The 20,663-nt window shown below is 38.7% G+C and overlaps 1 protein-coding gene and 1 non-coding gene across 7 annotated transcripts in view; both read right to left on the minus strand.

The window, feature by feature from the left end:
• The window catches only part of FCHSD2 (FCH and double SH3 domains 2), a 314,626-nt gene that overhangs the window by 18,533 nt on the left and 275,430 nt on the right, over positions 1 to 20,663 (minus strand). For all 6 annotated transcript variants that reach the window (XM_054440857.2, XM_054440858.2, XM_063672056.1 and 3 more), the window contains one exon: positions 12,250 to 12,411. In XM_054440857.2, coding sequence (XP_054296832.1) covers positions 12,250 to 12,411 — 162 coding nt within the window. The remainder of the gene's footprint in view (positions 1 to 12,249; positions 12,412 to 20,663) is intronic.
• On the minus strand, positions 13,904 to 14,010 carry LOC129009074 (U6 spliceosomal RNA). Its single transcript, XR_008492619.1, has one exon. It is a non-coding gene; the product is annotated as a U6 spliceosomal RNA (small nuclear RNA).

Genomic DNA, 20,663 nt, shown 5'->3' on the forward strand with positions numbered 1-20,663 from the left:
TGAAATGTAACACAAGGAAAATAATTTTTTAACCCAGTTTCAAGGTATATTACCCATCATAGCTAAAAGGCATTTATTAATTGAAATGGCATTGAGTGTAAACAATGAGTTAGATCCATAGGCACTTACCTAGAGCACTGTCCGTGATATATTGAATATAAATAATATTTATATGAGCATACATATCTGACAGGTGAAGTCAGAATGAGAAGAATAAAGACTGGAAAATAGAGGAAATGACCGACTTGCTTTTTATGTAGATCTATACTCTTTGAACTATTAGAATACGCATGTTTTACTTTTTAAATTAAAAACCTAATAAAGAAGAGACAAACAGCCTCAAATATTTGTTTCTTGCTTGCTACACACAAGCACTTATTTGGCTGCTTTTTCCCATATTCAAACATACAAAAGCACCAATGTTTACACATTTAAGGTTACAAGAATGGACAGGCAGGATTGGCCTTCATAGGAGAGCCATTACATTAATTAATTAAAGTATCAAATATCTACTGTATGTAGAAAACTATGCTAGCCTCTTTGATGGATAGAAAACGAAGAACACAGTGTCTCCTTCCAGTGGTTCACAATCTAGAGTGAAGGATACTAAAAGGAGAGGCCAAGTGCATGGCCCTGGGAATGCGGAAGAGGCCACTGGAGAGGAGTCAGGGAAGATTTCCCGGGATATGATGAGTCCAAAAGTACAGGCTGCCTAGCTGTCAAATTCTACTTTTTCATGAATTAAAGGGCTTTCTCTTGAGTAATTATCACTGAAGTTTTAAAACTGACTCTCCTCTTAACCACTGTTTCCCTAATAAAATTCTATAGCACTGTATACATGTATCAAAATGTCCTTCTGTATCCCATAAATATGTATAAATATTATGTGTCAAATAAAAATAAAAGGGAAAAAATTCTACAGAATTGTGGAGAGTTCCAGAATAATAAATTATACATTTTTCCTGACATACTTATTGCCACCATTTCAAAGCTGCTGAAATATTCTCATTGATAACTTTATTGAAAATTCTCCACAGCTGAGTGAGGAAATCCTGTGCTATCTCTTAAAAATTATTCATCTATCATCAGTCAGGTCGGTGGCAAAACAGTCTCACATCATATTGAGTCTTTTGCCACTCAATAGTTAGGAGCAAAATATTCAGAATCACAGACTTATGATTCTATTGTTTTCCAACGGGGCATTGTGCCACATAAAAGAATCATGCTAGAAATTGCCATAAAATTAACTTTAAACATATTATATATACTTAGAAGACATTGCCTTCATATTCTAGGAAAGGTTACAGGCATTTAAAAAAAAACAGTGGGTATTACAAAAATCAAAACAAAACAAAACACCCATACATTTATAAAAATGTGGGTAGAACAAGTTTCCAAAAATATACATGTACTGTGCTTTGACACTGGGAATCAATTTAAAACATTTTATCTTGGCAACCCGGTTGATACTAAACATTCCTTTTTTCCTCCTTTATTTGGAGTTGATTTTTGGATTCCCAAGGAAGTCAATAAGAAGGCTGCAGTGCCAGCAATAGGGGTCACTGTCATATGCTTCTGCATTGCTCTAGCTGCTTTCCAAAGCATGTCATCTCAGAATAATTTCTTCCTTTTTCCTCTTCCACTCTCTTAACTGAACTGTTACACTGTTTTCTTGACCCAGCATTTCTAAAATCACATGCTTCCTCTGTCTCTTAAGGACTGCTCTCTCATCCCCTTTTCTTCCTGTCACTTGACAGAACTTCAGTCAAAACTATTCTTTCTAGCCATACTAATGTTTATCCTTTCTTAGATGTTGTAAAATGCTTACTTTTTTTTTTTTTTTTTGAGACAGAGTTTCACTCTTGTCGCCCAGGCTGGAGTGCAGTGGTGTGATCTCCGCTCATTGCAACCTCTGCCTCTTGGGTTCAAGCGATTCTCCTGCCTCAGGCTCCCGAGTAACTGGGATTACAGGTGTGTGCCACCATGCCCAGCTAATTTTTGTATTTTTTTTTTCAGTAGAGACGGGGTTTCACTACGTTGGCCAGGCTGGTCTCAAACTCCTGACCTCAGATGATCCACCTGCCTCGGCCTTCCAAAGTGCTTGGATTACAGGCGTGAGCCACCGTGCCCGGACAAAATGCTTACTCTTATTGCAGAGGCAGGCAAGATGATCTTTTTGAATTGGTTTTGGGAGCCATATTCTTGTACTCATTAAAAAAACCTCTGAGGGGCTCAGCTTCATGGCACAATCATGAGGTAGAAAGCAGGGTCTTGGGGTCTGGCCAACTTGGGTTTGAATGTTGACTATGTCACTTACTTGTTGTGTGACCCTGGGCAAATTATTTAACTCCTCAATTTCAATGGCCTCGTCTCTCTAATGAAGACAATTACTTCTTCACAGGGTTAGCATAAAGATTAAATGAAGTAAAATATTTAAAACCCCTAACACATGTTTGGTGCATAGGAGGCACTTAATAAAGCATTAGCTTTTGTTTTTACGAGGAAGAGAGAATCCAGATAAAGAATCTGGTAATATCTAATACAGAGGAAGACAGCTCCTCAATATTTACTAATAGAACCTCTCCACTCCATTGGCAGAGAAGTAATCACAGTGGACATTACTCCAAATACAACATGAGTAAGTTATCAAAGATGATGTTAACCAAAGGAATATAAATCATTCTATTATAAAGACACATGCACACATATGTTCATTGCAGCACTATTCACAATAGCAAAGACATGAAATCAACCTAAATGCCCATCAATGGTAGACTGGATAAAGAAAATGTGGTACATACACACCATGGAATACTATGCAGCCATAAAGAAGAATGAGATCATGTCCTTTGGAGGGACGTGGATGGAGCTGGAGGCCATTATCCTTAGCAAACTAACACAGGAACAGAAGACCAAATACTGCATATTCTCACTTGTAAGTGGAAGCTAAATGATTAGAACATGGACACACAGAGGGGATCAACAGACACTGGGGCCTTTCGGAGGGTGGAGGGTGGAAGGAGGGAGAGGATCAGGAAAAATAACTAATGGGTACGAGGCTTAACACCTGGGTGATGAAATAATCTGTACAACCCCCCCATGACTCAAGTTTACCTATGTAACAAACCTGCAATTATATCCCTGAACTTAAAATAAAAGTTAAGAAAAAGATGATGCTAAAAATATCAGGAAAATGGATTTGTGCTTCCAGGCAAGATGGAGTATCAGGGATCAGATTTAACCTCCTGTCAGAAACAACTGAAAAACTGTTCAAAATATATGAAAGAACAGTTTTCAAGACACTGGGCATCACTCATGAAGGACAGTGATCCCTGGGGGATGGGAAACAAACAACTCCTACAACATACTGTATGAAGAAAGTTTCTAGGCTATGACTTAGGGAGAAGAAACCCAGGCACATGATGGTGATCTCCCTGAACAGAGGAGATGAAACTGGGAATTTAGTAAAGCCAAAGTGGAGAGAGCTCAGGATGTGGAGTGTAGCAGTCTCCCCTTATGGGTGGGTTTGGCTTTCCATGGTGCCAGTTACCCAGTCAACCATGATCTGAAAATATTAAGTGGAAAGTTCCAGAAATAAACAATTCATAGGTTTTAAATTGTGTGCCATTCTGAGTAGCCTGATGAAATTTTAGGTTTCACTCTCCCCAGATGTGAATCACCCCTTTGTCAAGTATATGCAAGCTATGTAAGCTACTTGCCCATTAGTCATTTAGTGGCCATCTCGGTTATCCCGATTGACTGTCACCATATCACGGTGCTTGCGTTCAAGTAGCCCTTATTTTACTTAATACTGGCCCCAAAGCACCAGAGTAGTGCTGCTGGCCTATTGTTATAGTATTCTATTTTATTACTAGTTAGTGTTGTTAATCTCTTACTGTGCCTCATATATAAATTAGCTTTATGATAGATATGTATGTATGGGGAAAAACACAGTGTACATAGGGTTCGGTACTATCTGCGACTTCAGGCATGCACTGGAGGTCTTGAAATATATCCCCCACAGATAAGGGGGGACTGTAATGAAGAAGAGAGAGATGCACAGAACTTAGGAAATCTGCAGAGGGTCCTCCTCAAGACTTTGGCTGAGTATTGGTCAGTACATGTATGTGAAGAAATTACCCAAAGCTAGGGCTAGAAGCACTAAAAAGGATTAGGAAAAATAATCCTCAGAACTCACACAGGTCTGAGAATAGCTCCTGCTCCCTCCTAAAAGAGTAAAAACCTCACAAGGCACAGGGCACCCAGTAGAGTATTAAGATTAGTAAGGATACAGAATAGCTGTCCCCAATCTTTTAGGCACCAGGAACCAGTTTCATGGAAGACAATTTTTCCATGGACCGGACTCTTGGGGCACCATGAGGGAAGGTTTCAGGATGAAACTGTTCCATCTCAGATCATCAGGTATTAGATTCTTATAAGGAGGGTCCAACCTAGATCCCTCACATGTGAAGTTCACACTAGGGTTTATGCTTCTCTGAGAATCTAATGCTGCTGCTGATCTGACAGGAGGCAGAGCTCAAGCAGTAATGCTCCCTCTCTGGCCACTCACCTCCTGCTGTGTGGCTCAGTTCCTAACAGGCCATGGACCGGTAAAAGGTTCATTCCAGTCTAGAAGACTAGAACAATACTATAACCAACTTGACTTAATTGACATTTATAGAACATAACCCTTAACAATAGCAAAATATACATTCTTTTTTTTTTAAGAACACATGTAACAGTTACCAAGATATACATTTATACTGGGTTACAAAACAAAGCTCAAAAAGTTTAAAAGGGTTCAAGTATGTTATTTGACTACAATGGAAATAAACTAGAAATAAACAACAAAAAGCTATCTGGAAAAATCTCCAAATATTTGGAAATTCAGTAACACACTTTTAATTACCCATCAGTCAAAAGAAGAAATAAAAACATAAATTAGAGGCCGGGTGCAGTGGTTCACTCCTATAATCCTACCACTTTGGGAGGCTGAGGTGGGTGAATCGCTAGAGCTCAGGAGTTCGAGACCAGCGTGGGCAACATAGTGAGACCCCATCTCTACTAAATATACAAAAATTAGCTGGGCGTGGTGGTGCTCGGAGGCTGAGGCATAAGAATCACCTGGGAGGAGGAGGTTGCCGTCAGCTGAGACTGAGTCACTGCACTCCAGCCTGAGTGACAGAGCAAGACTATTAAAAAAAAAAAAAAAAGTAAATTAGAAAATATTTTGAACTGGATAAAAATGATGACACAACATACCAGAATTTGTGCAATGGACCTAAAGCAATACTTACAGGGAAATGTTTAGCACTTAATGCCAATATTCAAAAAGAAGAAAACTCTCAAATCAATGACCTCAGTTTCTACCTTACAAATTAGAAAGGAGAAAATTAAATCCAAATTGAACAGAAGAAAAGAAATAATAAAATCCTGAGCAGAAATCAAGAAAACAGAAAAAAGAAAATCAAGAAAATAGAAAAGAGAAAAACGAGGGAAAAATCAATAAAATCAAAAGCTGATTCTTCATAGAGATCCATCTAATTAATAAACCTCTAGCAGAATGATCAGAAGAGAGGAGACATGACCAGTATCAGGAATGAGGTGATATCACTACTAATTTTCCAGATAATCAAAGGATAAAGGAATATTATAAACAACTTTGTGCCAATAAATCTGACAACTTAGATGGAATGGACAAATTCCTTAAAAGAGACAACTTACCAAAGTTCACTCAAGAAGAATAACCTTAATAACTCTGTATCTACTAATGAAATGGAGTCTGTTATTTAAAAACTTCCAAAAAAAAAAAAACTCCAAGACCAGATAACAGCCCGGTAAATTCCACCAAACATTTCAGGAAGACGAAATTCCATACAATTCTACATAAGGCTTCCAGAAACCTGAAGAGGAAGGATACTTTTCAAATCATTTGGAGACAAGCATTATAACAAAACCAGACAAGAATACTACAAGGAAATGAATGGAGATGGAAGCATGCTTATCAGAGTCCTAGCAAACCAGTTCCAATCAATATATAGAAAGCATAGGCCGGGCTCGGTGGCTCATGCCTGTAATCCCAGCACTCTGGGAGGCTGAGGCAGGTGGATCAACTGAGGTCGGGAGTTCAAGACCAACTTGACCGACATAGAGAAACTCTATCTCTACTAAAAAAATGTAAAATTAGCCAGGCATGGTGGCGTATGCCTATAATCCCAGCTACTTGGGAGGCTGAGGCAGAAGAATCATTTGAACCTGGGAGGCAGAGGTTGTGGTGAGCCGAGATCACGCCATTGCACTCCAGCCTGGGCAACAAAAGCGAAACGCCGTCTCAAAAAAAAAAAAAAAAAAAAAAGATAATATATCATTACCCAAGTGGGGTTTACCAGGAATGTGAAGCTGGTTTAATATCTGAAAAATCATCAATGCAATTAAACCATATTAGCAGACTAAAAAAGAACAATTTGACAAGATCCAACATCCATTTCTATTAGCAAACAAAATAGAAACAGAAGAAACTTCTTTAACATGATAAAGGGCATCTACAAAAACCCTACTGCTAACTTCATACTTAATGGTGAAAGACTGAATGCATTCTTGCTAAAAGTTCAAGAACAAGGCAAGGACTTCTGTTGACTCTCACCATTTCTACTCAGCAATTTTATAGTAAGAAGGAAAAAGGAATCCAAATAGAAAAGGAATAAGTAAAACTGTCTTTATTTGCAGGTGACATGGTTATATAGAAAATCCTATGGAATTTACAAAAAAGCTACTAGAACTAATAAGTGAGTTTAGCAAGATTGCAGGATATAAGATCAATATACAACAATCAACTGTATTTTTATAGATTAGCAATGAACAATTGGAAATTGAAATGTAAAAAATCATTTACAATAGCACCAAAATTATGAAATAGGGGTAAGTCTGACAAAGGATATGCAAGATCTATCTACTGAAAACTATAAAACATTGCTGAGAGAAATTAAAGTCCTAAATAAATGGAGAAGTATATTATGTTCTGGATTGGAAAACTGAATATTGTTAACATGGCAATGTTATCTTCCAGTTGATCTATACAGTCATCAAAATCCTAATAAAAATCCTGATAGGCTTTTTTGGGGTAGAAAACCAATTTTAAATTCATATGGAAATGCAAAGGACCTAGAATACCCAAAACAACTTTGATAGAGAAGAAAGTTGGAGGACTTACACTACCTGAAGTCATGACTTATTATAAAATTACAGTAATTAAGACAGTGTAGTACCGGCATCAAGCTGGACACATAGATCAATAGAACAGAACAAAATGTCAAGCAGCAGACCCATACATATATGATTAATTTTTTTTTAAAAGAGACTTGCTCTGTTTCCCAGGTTGGAGTGCAGTAGCACAATCATAGTTTGCTGTAACCTTGAACTTCTGGGCTCAAGATACCTTCTTGCCTTAGCCTCCTGAGTAGCTAGGACCGCAGGAATGTACCACAATGTCTGGCTAGTTGAAAATTTTTTTTTTCTTTTTTTAGAGACAGGGTCTACTATGTTGCTCAGGCTGGTCTCAAACTCCTGGCCAGAAGTGATCCTCCCACTCGGCCCAATGTGTTGGGATTACAGGCATAAGCCACTGTGGCAGGCCTAAATAACTGATTTTTGACAATGATGCAAAGGCAATTTAGTGGAGAAAGGACAGTTAAAAAAAAAAGTTCAAAAAAGGGACAAAGAACTCTGACTTATTCTGTTTACCATAATCAAAGATGAGCTCATGCTGAATTACAGATTTAAATGTAAAACCTAAAACTATAAAACTTCTAGAAGAAAACCTAGGAGAAAATCTTTATGACCTTGGTTTTAGGCAAAGATTTCTTAGCTACCACACCAAAAATATGATCCATAAAAGAAAAACTGGTAGGTTGGACTTCATTAAAATTAAAAATTTGTGCTCTTTGAAAGGTATTAAGGAAATAAAAAAATAAGCCACCGACTAGAAGAAAATTGCATAAATCAAATATCTGATAGAGGATTTGTATTCAGAGTATAAACTCTTAAAATGCAATAAAAAGAAAACAAACCCAATAAAAATTAAACAAAGATTTGAACAGACACTTCACCAAAGAAAATATACAGATGCAAATAAACATATGAAAAGATGCTCAACATTATCAGGGAAATGGAAATTAAAATGACAATGATTTACAACATCACACCTATTAGAATGTCTAAAGTTAAAAAGACTGACTATACTAAGTATTGACAAGGTTGTGGAACAACTGAAACACTAGTACCCTATTGATGTAATTGTAAAATGGTATAACCACTTTGGAAAACAGTTTGTCAGTTTCTTAAAATGTTAAATATAAACCTATTGTATGACCCAGCCAAAGCATATGATCTTAGCTGTTTTAGAAACTCCTTATCTTACCCTTATCTCCAACATCATTATTGAGCATGGTTCTCACAATGACCAAAGTCAGAATTTATTTACATGCAACTCTGCAGATGTTCATACTCTAAGGGAGGCTGTACAACAGAGTAGACTGGCAGTTTACCTTTGCACATTAGTTGAGGAAAGTGGCTGAAAACAGGGAAGTGATATTAACATTGTGGGCTATAGTTTGAAAACGTAAGAAATAAAAGAACAGGGTGGGCATAGTGGCTCACAAAAGAGTAGAAAGAATAAAAATATGGACTGGGTGTGGTGGCTCATGCCTGTAATCCCAGCACTTTGGGAGGCCAACGTGGGCGGACTGCTTGATCCTAGGAGTTTGAGACTAGCCTGGGCAACATGGTGAAAAATACAAAAATTAGCTGGGCATGGGGGCATGAGCCTGTAGTCCCAGCTACTCAGGAGGCTGAGGCAGGAGGATCCATTGAGCCCCAAAGGTCGAGACTGCAGTGAGCCATCGACAGCACCACTACACTCCAGCCTGGGCGATAGAGGAAGACCGTCTCCAAACAAACAAAAATACACATTATGTTGTACACCATAAATATATACAATTGTTTGTCAATTAAAAAGTAAATAAATAAAAGAGTAAGGAAATATACCAAATTGCTAGCTGTGCTATTATAAGGATGGAGCTATTAATCATTTTCTTCTATATTGCATTTTCCAATTTTTGGTAATCTGCTTATATAACTTTTTCTATTGCAGAATTAATATAATATCAAAAGTCAGGTTGTCTTCTTGGTATGGCTTTTGAGTAAGAGAAGCAGGACGATAAGAGAAGGGAGGCCGAGTGACACAGGCTGATGGGGTTGCTGGCAGCAATCTAACAGGGGAAGCTGCATGCAGGCTCCAGCCACCTGCAACTGGGTAACTGTGTCAGTGGACTGTTCTCCTTTAAAAACAATGTTGCTATACTCTGGGATTCCTTTCTTCCAATCTTACATTCTGTACTATAGCATGATACAGAAGGCAGTTAATACCCAAGTAAGTATAGTTCCTTCCTTATTCTATAAGGGAGTAGTCTGTGTCTTTTTAAAACATTTATCTTCCACAAGGCACTTTTCAGTTGCACTATTAATGTCTAACAGTAGTATTAATCATGTTTTCCAGATGACGAATGCTTTTGTTGGCACCCGTAATGGAAGAAATAATTTAGCCTCTAGACTGTGTATTTCTGCTTCATGTTCCTCAGCCAGCTAGCTGTCAGTATGAAGAGATACAACCCCCTCTAAATAATTTCAGTGCTGTTACTTAAAAGCAGATTAAATAAATATAGGTCCTCATTAAGCTATTTTGTGCCTATGTCTCTCCTTTATTTATATTATTAGATCTTCCACAAAATGTAATCTCTCAGTTGAAAGATGCAGGCTCCATAAGATTGACTAGGGGGAAGAAAAACGTGGGATGGAATTGCAAAATGCTCCCTTCACAGAGGATATGTATGTCTCTAGAGGAGTGATTTCTCTGGACAGGTCTCAAAAATACTCATTTATTCAATGCTTACTACTACTGTACTATGCACAGCTCCTTCATTCCCTTCCTTCACAACGAGAACAGCCCTTCTTCTTTATCTCCCGTTAAAGTTCTTCAAGGACTATCTCAAATGACATATCCTCCATGGGGCACACTTTCTTCCCTATTCTTCTAGCTGATATTGAGCTTTTCTGATAGTACTTCAAAGAATCATGAGATTCTGGAGTTGGTGGGGGTGGGGGGTGGGAATCTCAGACTCTTTTAACCTTTCTTTCAGAAACCCAAGAGAAGTGACTTTTTCCAAGGTGTGCAGATGAGTTAGAAGTAAGCAATTTCAAGTGTGCTACACAGTAGCCCAGTCATACACTACCATGTATCATTAAGATCTATGAAGGTCTGTCTGGTCTCCTAGCTTGTAAACTCTATGAGGAGGGAGACCAAGTTTTGTTCATCTTCAGTTTGCCCAGGAAGTAAATACAAAGTCAGGTGGTATGTGCCTGCTCAGTTCAAAGTCAGATGGTATGTGGCCGCTCAATTGATTTGGTTAGAAAAGGTGCTAGCTGAAGAAAAATCATGGGTTTGATTGGCTGGAAACAGTCCTGCTGTAGAAGCCCAAAGCAAGTGGGCCTGGAATTTGCTGTCATCAAAAACTCTACAACAAACTGAAGTAGATGAGCATTATGACTTTTAGAAAGTGCAATAGTAGGAGATATTCCATGAGATGGAGCAACTCTGTTCTCTTTTTTTTTTTTTTTTTTTGCGACGGAGTTTCACTCTTGTCACCCACGCTGGAGTGCAATGGCATGATTTCAGCTCCCTGCAACCTCTGCCTCCCGGGTTCAAGCGATTCTTCTGTCTCAGCCTCCTGAGTAACTGGGATTATGGGCGTCTGCCACCACGCCTGGCTAATTTTTGTATTTTTAGTAGAGACAGCGTTTCACCATGTTGGCCAGGCTGGTCTTGAACTCCTGACCTCAGGTGATCCGTCTGCCTTGGCCTCCCAAAGTGCTGGGATTATAGGTGTGAACCACCATGCCTGGCCAGAGCAACTCTGTTCTAATAACAACTGGGGAAGTGCTTATAACCCCAAAGTCAAGTGGGTGATGTTTCTTTTTCCCTCCAGTTGGATTAACATTAATAGTTAAATGAAAATAAAGCTTCAATAGATTGTTTTTCCTTAAAATGTAGACCCATACACAATCCTTTTTAAATGTGCAAGTGTATTCTCATTAGAAAATCAGAATGCTATGTGAAAAAACTGACAAAACTTCCAAGAATGTTGAAAAATTTTGGCCAGTTTCGCTAGCAAGCCTGCCTGATATCTGAAGAGCACAAGCATTTAAAGAGGTACTATGAAGACAGTGGGAATTTTGGAGGTCAGAGTTTTAGCTTTTAGTTTGCCACTATTCCAACTACCCACTCACCCATCCAGCCATTCACTCCTTCCTCCAAAAATATTTAAGTACCAACTATGTGTCAGGCACTTTGCTGTGCAGAGCAGAGAACCAGGAAGATATGGCAATTACATTCTAGAGAGGAAGACAACAATAAACAAAAGAAAACAAATAAAGAAGTCAAGTTCAAACTGTAATAAATACCATTGAGGAAATAAACAGGATGACAGAGAGTAATGGGTGGGGAGGTGACAGTAGGAATTACATTAGTCTGACTAGCGAGGCATCACATATCCAGCTATGTAATATCAGGCAAATCAACTGAATTTTTCTGGTACTTAGATCTCCAACATGAAAACTAAGGTTGAACCAGATGACATGAGAGGAGAAAAAGCCCTGGACTTGAAGTAAGGAAACTTAAGCTGTGTCCTGGCCTTGTCTGTAAAACTCACCTACACTCTCTCTATGTAAGGAGAATATGAAAGCTGTTAAGAATTGAAGTCACCTTCAGACTAAGCCCACATACTAAGAAGAACATTCCTTTCACTTAAGATTTTGTGCAAATCTCTGGATGTTTATTTTCATTTTCACTAAAGAAGACCTCTGAGAACTTCAGAGACACTAGATTGTTTTCTATTCTATTACTTCCAGACACGAAGCATATTTACTCTATGAATGGGATGAGTTTGGTAGATAGGCATCAATAACCCAAATAGTGATAACAGATTCTTCATCATACATTAAAAAAATACACTCATTTTTTCCTTTCATTTCCTGCAATAATTTTAAATCAATTGGTGATAGGCTGAAGAATAAAACCTAAACCACTAGCAAACTATTATCTTTGTAAAAAATTTTGGCTATTATGAAGTTTGACTACAGAGTCAAAGCATCCTTCAATGAAAATCAACTTATCATATCCAAGAAAAGAAATCGTACCGAGTGTAAAGTGCCATTACTGGTCACTGCAGGAGGGCGGGCCCATCGTTCATTTTCCAGTTCTTCCATTACTTGGTTCATGGCACTCTTTAGCCATGTGTCCACAGAAACACCAATCTGCTTTAGCAGGTCCAATCGGGCTTCAGCTTTCAATTTAATTATCTAGAGAACCAAGAAAATGGTTGGAATTCAAGGCTTTTATTATTCACAATAGCAAAGATAAGGAATCAACCCAAATGCCCATCAATGATCGACTGGATAAAGAAAATGTGGTACATATACACCATGGAATACTATGCAGCCATAAAAAGGACAGAGATCATGTCCTTTGCAGGGACATGGATGGAGCTGCATGCCATTATCCTCAGCAACCTAAGGCAGGAACAGAAAACCAAACACTGCATGTTCTCACTTGTAAGTGGGAGCTGAACAATGAGAACACACGGACACATGAGTGGGGGCGAACAACACACACTGGGGCCTGTCAGGGGGTGATGGGCGGGGAAGGAGAGCATTAAAAAGAATAGTTAATGGAAATGGGCTTAATAGCTAGGTGATGGGTTGATCTGTGCAGCAAACCACCATGGCACACATACCAGGATTACTTTTGCACCACCCTAATAACAAACCCGCACATCCTGCACACATATCCTGGAACTTAAACGCTGAAAAAAAAATTAGCTAGGCATGGTATCACGGGCCTGTAGTCCCAGCTACTGGGGAGGCTAAGGTGGGAGAATCACTTGAATCCAGGAAGGGGAAGTTGCAGTGAGCAGAGATCGCACCACTACACTCCCGCCTGGGTGACAGAGCAAGACTCTGTTAAAAACAAACAAACAAACAAACAAACCAAGAAACTATATAACCGTCATGAAAGGAAATTACTTAAAAGGAAAAAAAATCATACATGATCCTATCAGTCTTACATGGCAAATATTCTCAAGGCTTTGTCCACATGCAGACATATTTTTGCACAACTGTATTCTTTGTGGCAATGCAGCTTAGCTTTTACTTTTTAAGTTACCATTTTTTAAAAAATTATTTATTTTTTTGAGACAGAGTCTCATTCTGTCACCCAGGCTGGAGTGCAGTGGTATGATCTTGGCTCACTGCAACCTTCACCTCCTGGGTTCAAGCAATTCTCCTGCCTCAGCCTCCCAAGTAGCTGGGATTACAAGTGTGTACCACCACACCCGGCTATTTTTGTGTTTTTAGTAGAGGCGAGGTTTTGCCAAGTTGGCCAGGCTGGTGTCAAGCTCCTGACCTCAGGTGACCCACCTGCTTCAGCCTCCCAAAGTGCTGGGATTACAGGCGTGAGCCACCTCACCCAGCCAAGTTACCATTTATTATAAACTTCTTGTTTATATCCCTATCAAAAAAAGGAAATCAAGGCTTTTTTCCCTCAAATTAATTAAGTTCTTCCTAATCGATTAATTAGAACAATCTTGATATTCACTAGCAATTCTTCCCTGGCACAGATGCTAATTTTTCACTTGAAGCAGGGCAAGAGAAGGGGAGAGGGAGGGGAGATAGTGAAGAAGGGAAATAGGGTTGGGGGGAGGGAAGAAGAGAAAGAGAGAGACAGAGAACATGAACGAAAGAAAGGAATCAGGGTCTCCTAACAATGGAATACTTGCTTTTTTTTTTTTTTAATAAAAGTATGGAATGCTTCACGAATTTGTGTGTCATTCTTGCATAGGGGCCATGCTAATCTTCTCTGTATCGTTTCAATTTTAGTATATGTGATGCCGAAGTGAGCACATACTTGCATTTTGACAAGGGCACGGTATTGATGATAGATCAAATATAACTTGTGACGAGGAAGAGATCAAGAGTGATAAAGTCTGTTTCCTTTTCCTGTTCATAAGGCTGTGCCTCAGAACATCCTGAAATCCAGCATTTTCAGTAGCCTTCTAACCCATCTCCTGGACTTTTTCTCCTCTGTAATCCATCTTTTACAGTCTGTGAATGACCTCATCATGTTGCTCCCGTTTAAAAACTTTCATAACTCCTGACTATTTACTGAGTAAAGAATTAACTAATTCTTAACTAGGAATAAAAAATATCTTTCACAGTTTGGCTGAGTTATTTCCTTCTACTGTTTCTTTCTACACCCCCCCATGCTCCCACCCCACTGTCCTATTTGCTGTTCCTCTGATCCATCATGTGCTCGTGTGCCTGTGTGCATGCCAGTTCCTCTGTAAATGCCTTCTCATTGCTTTTTGATGCCTGGTGAGTGCTTATCTTTTGACGGTCCGTTCAAATATTACCCTTTCCACAAAGATTTTTCTAAGTATTTCTCCACCTTCCTTAGGCAGTTAATAATTCCTTTTTCTCTGCTCCTAAAGCACTCTATATAGATCTAATTACAATGTGATAGGCACTAAATTATACTTAGCTATTTAACTAAGTATGCCTGTTTGATATAAATGGGAGCTCCTTTAAGACTTGAGCATTGACATTCAGTGTTCTTCTCCTGTTACGTGTTCAGTAACCTTTTTTGAATAAATATCCTATATAACTGTGCTTCTACTTTTCCAAGAAAAGACTGAACAGACTCTATGAATTCTTTCAAGATTGGCTCTACCAATCTTGAAAGACTGCCATTCAATGATACTGAGTTATAAACTACTGTGTCTCTTTAATAATAATAATTTTTAATATTAAAGAACTTCTCTCTAAAAATTCTAACATTCTTCAGCACAAGCTTAAATAATTCCCCCTTTGGGCCGGGTGCGGTGGCTCATGCCTGTAATCCCAGCACTTTGGGAAGCCGAGGGGGGCAGATCATGATGTCAGGAGATCGAGACCATCCTGGTTAACACAGTGAAACCCTGTCTCTAATAAAAATACAAAAAATTAGCTGGGCGTGGTGGCGGGTGCCTGTAGTCCCAGCTACTCGGGAGGCTGAGGCAGGAGAATGGTGTGAACCCAGGAGGCGGAGCTTGCAGTGAGCCGAGATCACGCCACTGCACTACAGCCTGGGTGACAGTGCGAGACTCCGTCTCAAAAAAAAAAAAAAAAAAAGAATTCCCCCTTTGACTTGGCTGCCTTTATTGACTAACTTGTTTGTCGATTAACGGTAATGTCTTTGTTTTTAAACTACATTTATGATGTGGCTGGCAAAAATAGCAGAGATTGAGAATAAAAAGTTACTATTCTCCAAATTCAAGAAAGGGAATAACTGCTTATTCTTTAGTCCTTGTTCCATAAACCATAAACGAGTAATCACGGAACTAGTTTTAAACCCCTCCCGATCAGAAAGTAACTACTGCTTTGCTCCAACAGCCATGCCTCTGAAAGTCAGCTAATCTGTGACAGCTTCTGCTTCTGCTAGTCCTCCAAACTCTAAACACCAAGGCTAAAAGTGAGCCAATCCCTTAAACATTCCTAGTTTTGAAAATGTGCCAATCCCTGACATTCAAGCTTCTCAAAACCCAATATATCAACTCTTGCTTTGTTCAGAGTCAATGTGTTTTGTGTCATTCTCTTTTGCTTAGCAAGTAATACATTCAGCCTCTTTTGCTTAGCAAGTAATGCATTCAGCTTCATTGTTTCACATATGCAAGTGGTGATCTCTTCCTTAACATTTAAGGTTCCACTAAGTTAATTTTGAGGACTCTCACTTGGTGGCTTTCTGTGGGATTCTTGGACAAACAAGTTGGAGCTGGTGCAGTGGTTTGTACCTGGAGTCCAAGCTGCTCAGGAGACTGAGGAGGGAGGCTCGCTTGAGTCCAGGAGTTTGAGGCTGCAGTGAGCTATGATCATGCCTGTGAATAGACAGCCATTGCACTCCAGTGACAAATACCTTTGGTACATAACTTTTTTTTTTTTTTTTTTTTTTTTTTTAGAGCCAGAGTGGTTGCTCTTTTGCCCAGGCTGCTCTTGAACTCCTGAGCTCAAGCAATCCTCCTAACTTGGCCTGTAAAAGGGTTGGGATTACAGGTGTGAACTGCTGTGCCCAACAGGTACACAATTTTGATTTCCCTCCGAATTCTCTGCTTGGGGAGTTGATATCAAAAACAATTTATGTTCTGACTTGTTTCACTGGGCTTTCTTTGCTGAATTAATTTTTTTTATATTAATGTTTTTAAGCAAATAGATTTTTATAAAAATTGAGGTAAAACATTACATAAAATTTACTATCTGCACCATTTTAAAGTATACAATACAATGGTTTGGGGTATCATGTACGTCTTTATATAAGATAATTGGAATTTTTAGCTTAGAGGCACTCCATTTGGTAAATACTCTTGCAAAAATCTGCTTATTCTTTTCATAATTTCTTTCTTTTTTTGGTAAAACTTTATTGACATATAGCTCAGGTGACAAAGACCTTTTGGCAACAACTTTTTTTTTTTTTTTTTTTTTTTAGGACCATACGATTCACTCATTTCAAGTCTGAAATTCAATGGCTTATAGTATATTCATAGTACATGCAACCATCACCACAGTCAAATTTAGAATATTTTATCACCTCCAAAAGAAACCACATACCATTTACCTATTGCTCTCCAGCCCCCTATTCCCTGCAGTCTTGACAATCACTATTCTACTTTCTGTCTATAAAGATTTGCCTATTCCAGACATTTAACACATATGAAATAATATAACACAGGGTCTTTTATGACTAACTTCTCTCACTTTGCATAATATTTTCAAGATTCATCTATGTTGTAACATGTATCAGTATTTCATTTCTTTTAATGGCCAAATAACATTCTATTGTATGGATATACATTAGAATGTTTATCCATTTGTCAGTTGGGAGTCATTTAGGTTGTTTCTATTTCTTGGCTATTATGAATAATATTGCTATAAACGTGTGTGTGTATAAGTTTTAGTGTGGACATGTTTTCACTTCTTTTGGGTTTATATGTAGGGCTGGCATTGCTGGATCATGAAGTAATGCTAAGTTTAACCATCTGGGGAAATACTAGACTGTTTTTCAACGTGGCTCTATCATTTGATCCCACCAGTAGGGTAATGAGGGTTTCTCCACATCCTGGAAAACGCTTGTTAATGTCTGTCTTTTGATTCTAGCCATGCTAGTGGATATAAAATGGTATCTTACTGTTGTTCGCATTTTCCTGGATAACTATTAATGTTACGAATCTTAGGCCAGGCACAGTGGCTCATGCCTATAATCCCAGCACTTTGGGAGGCTGAGGCAGGCAGATCACGAGGTCAGGAGTTTGAGACCAGCCTGGCCAACACAGTGAAATCCCATCTCTACTAAAAATACAAAAAATTAGCTGGGCGTGATGGCGGGTGCCTGTAATCCCAGCTACTCAGGAGGCTGAGGCAGGAGAATCGCTTGAACCTGGGAGGTGGAGGCTGCAGTGAACCAAGATCGCACCACTGCACTCCAGCCCAGGCAACGGTGCGAGACTCTGTTTCAGAAAAAAAAAAAAAAATGAATCTTTTCATGTGCTTATTTATTGGTCATTCGTACATCTTCTTTGGAGAAACGTCTATTCAGATACTTTTCCCATTTTTAAATTTAGTATTTTTGCCTTTTTGTTATTATGAGTTTTAATATATTCTAGAAGCAACTTTCTATCAGATACATGATTTGCAAATATTTTCCCCCATTCTGTGGGCTTTCATTTTCTTGATAGTGTCATTTGAAACATAAAAGTTTTAAATTTTGATGATGTCTAATTTATCTAGTTTTTCTTTTGCTACTTAGGCTTTGGTGTTATATCTAAGAAACTAATCCAAGGCCACAAAGACTTACCCCTGTGGGTTTTTTTGTAAGTTTATTAGCTTTCGCTGTTACATTTAGGTGTTCATTTTGAGTTAGTTTGTATATATGATGTAAAGTGGGGTTGTTAAGACAATTAACTGGAAGGTCATTAAACTGAGGGAGCTCCAGCATCCCGGGTTTCTATGTAAGCAAACCAACACTCAACTCAGTATAAATGGTAAAACAAAACTGAAGCTTAACCAATCAAAAACTGCCAACTACCTTCTAACTAGAAGCTTTCCACTGGAATGATCCAAAAAAGGCTTCTACTGTGCCACTTTAACCAATCAAATATTTGCTTTGTTTTGCTTCTGAATTCACCCTATAAAAGCATACCTCTGGTGTTCCATTGGTGGAACCCTGAACTGCATATGATCTGGTGCTGCCCAAGTAATTATCGCTATTTTCTCAAATAAAAAAAAATTTAATGTGTCTAAGTTTATCTTTTAACAGGGTCAAACTTCATTCTTTTGCACATGAATATCCACTTGCCCTAGCACCATTCTAGTATGTTTTTGCTTTTTTAAGAGACAGGTTCTCACTGTTGCCCAAGCTGGAATGCAGTGGTATGACGATAGCTCACTGCTGCCTCAAACTGCTGGGCTCAAGTGATCCTCCTACTGTAGCCTTCCCAGTAGCTAGGACTACAGGTGCATGCCACCATGCCTGGCTAATTTTTAAAATTTTTTGTAGAGACAGCCGTCTCACTATGTTGCCTAGGCTGGTCTTGAACTTCTGGCCTCAAGTGATCCTCCTGCCTCAGCCTCCCAAAATGCTGGGATTACAGGTGTGAGCCACTGTGCCTGACCTCTAGTATTCATTTTAAAACAATGAAATGTTTTCATTTTTGTTTTCTAAAAGAGTGAACCAACAAGCTCTTTCTTAGAAATCACACATGCAAGTCATTTAATTGCTGAAGCAGAAAAGAGAGAAGTATTCAGTACATTCTATTTTCTCAAAGCAGTTATTCAAGTAATCTAGTTTTTATAAGATTTATTTTGTCAGTATTTTACCAAACAACAGATAAACATGGTATTTGCCAACTCAGATTTAGACTGCAGTCCCAGAATTAAACACTGCTGTCTTCTCTTTAGGATTTCAGTTGCTTATAAGTTAAAAATTGTCTAAAAGCAGAACTTTCTAGTGTTTTCAAATGAATTTTCATGATTTGCCAACTTATTAAAAATATTCAGAGTATAGCTCTCTGTCAACTTGATGGCATTCCAGATACCACTTGACCAAATCATTTTTGGAACCTTTAAAGAGGTAGAGCTTTGAAAAATAATATTTTAAAAATCCAGATCTTTTAGGATACATAATCTTGGTTTATAAACACAGCCAATTACCTAGATTTTAACACAAAATTTAACATAAGCACATATAAGTGTAAAGCTATAGTTGAATTTCAAGTTTGTAAATCTAATTTGGACTTATTCATTTGCCTTTAACATATCTCTTCTCGAAGGACAAGGACTGTGTGTGTAATGTATTACTATTTAGGACAGTGCTTTACTTGTACAATAGAATCAATAATGGTAGATAATAGTATTTGCTACTCCATCTTTGGTACCTTAAAAAAAAGCTCCAAACAGCTTTTATCATAGGTACTAGGAACTATATCATCATGTATTTCATTTAATCCACAAAACAATTCTAGGGGTCAATATTATAAACTCTATCTATCTATCTATCTATCATCTATCTATCTATCTATCTAGCTAGCTAGCTAGCTAGCTATTATTTATTTGACAGAGTCTCGCTCTGCTGCCCAGGCTAGAGTGCAGTGGTGCAATAATAGCTCACTGTAACCTTGAATTTCTCCTGAGAAGTTGGGACCAGAAGCACATGCCACCACATCTAATGTTAAAGTTTTTTGTAGAGATGGGGTCTTGCTTTGCTGCCCGGTTGGTGTCAAACTCCTGGCCTCAAACAATCCTTCCGCCCTCCTACCCTGGCCTCCCAAAATGATGGAATTAGAGGTGTCAGCCACCATGCCTAGCCCTAAAACTCCATTTTATAGATGAGAAAAATGATTTAATCAAGGTCACACCAACTGTGGTAAACCATTATATTAAAGGTTCCCAAATAATCATGCTTCCTGGTATCCATGTAGTCCACTCCCACCATGATTCTGGGCTTGTCCATGTGATTTTCTTTGGCTAGTGGGGCATTTGCCAATTTAATGGAAACAGAGGACCCTCAGTAAGTGCTATTTGGACTTGACTTCTTGAAATATGCTGCCACCATGCTGGGGAAGTCCAGTTTAATCTATATGCTGATGAAAGACCACATGGGGAAAAGGCCCAGCCATCACAGCTGAGCCCAGCCCTCTCTGGCCAGTCCTCTAGCTGAATGTAATTGCTTGAGTAATCTCAGGCAAAACCAGCAAAAGAAATGACTAGTTGGCCTGGCACAGTGGCTGACACCTGTGATCCCTGCATTTTGGGAGGCTGAGGTGGGAGGATTGCTGAGCCCAGGAATTCGAGGTTTGAGACAGCCTGGGCAAAATAGCAAGACCCTATCTCTATAAAAAATAAAAATAAAATATTAGCTGGGTTTGGTGGTACACGCCTGTAGTCCCAGCTATTCGGGAGGCTGAGGTGGGAGGCTTGCTTGAGGCCACGAGGTTGAGGCTGCAGTGAGTTGTGCCACTGCAGTCCAGCCT

The sequence above is a fragment of the Pongo pygmaeus genome, chromosome 9, assembly GCF_028885625.2.
Source record: "Pongo pygmaeus isolate AG05252 chromosome 9, NHGRI_mPonPyg2-v2.0_pri, whole genome shotgun sequence".
Lineage (NCBI taxonomy): Eukaryota > Metazoa > Chordata > Mammalia > Primates > Hominidae > Pongo > Pongo pygmaeus.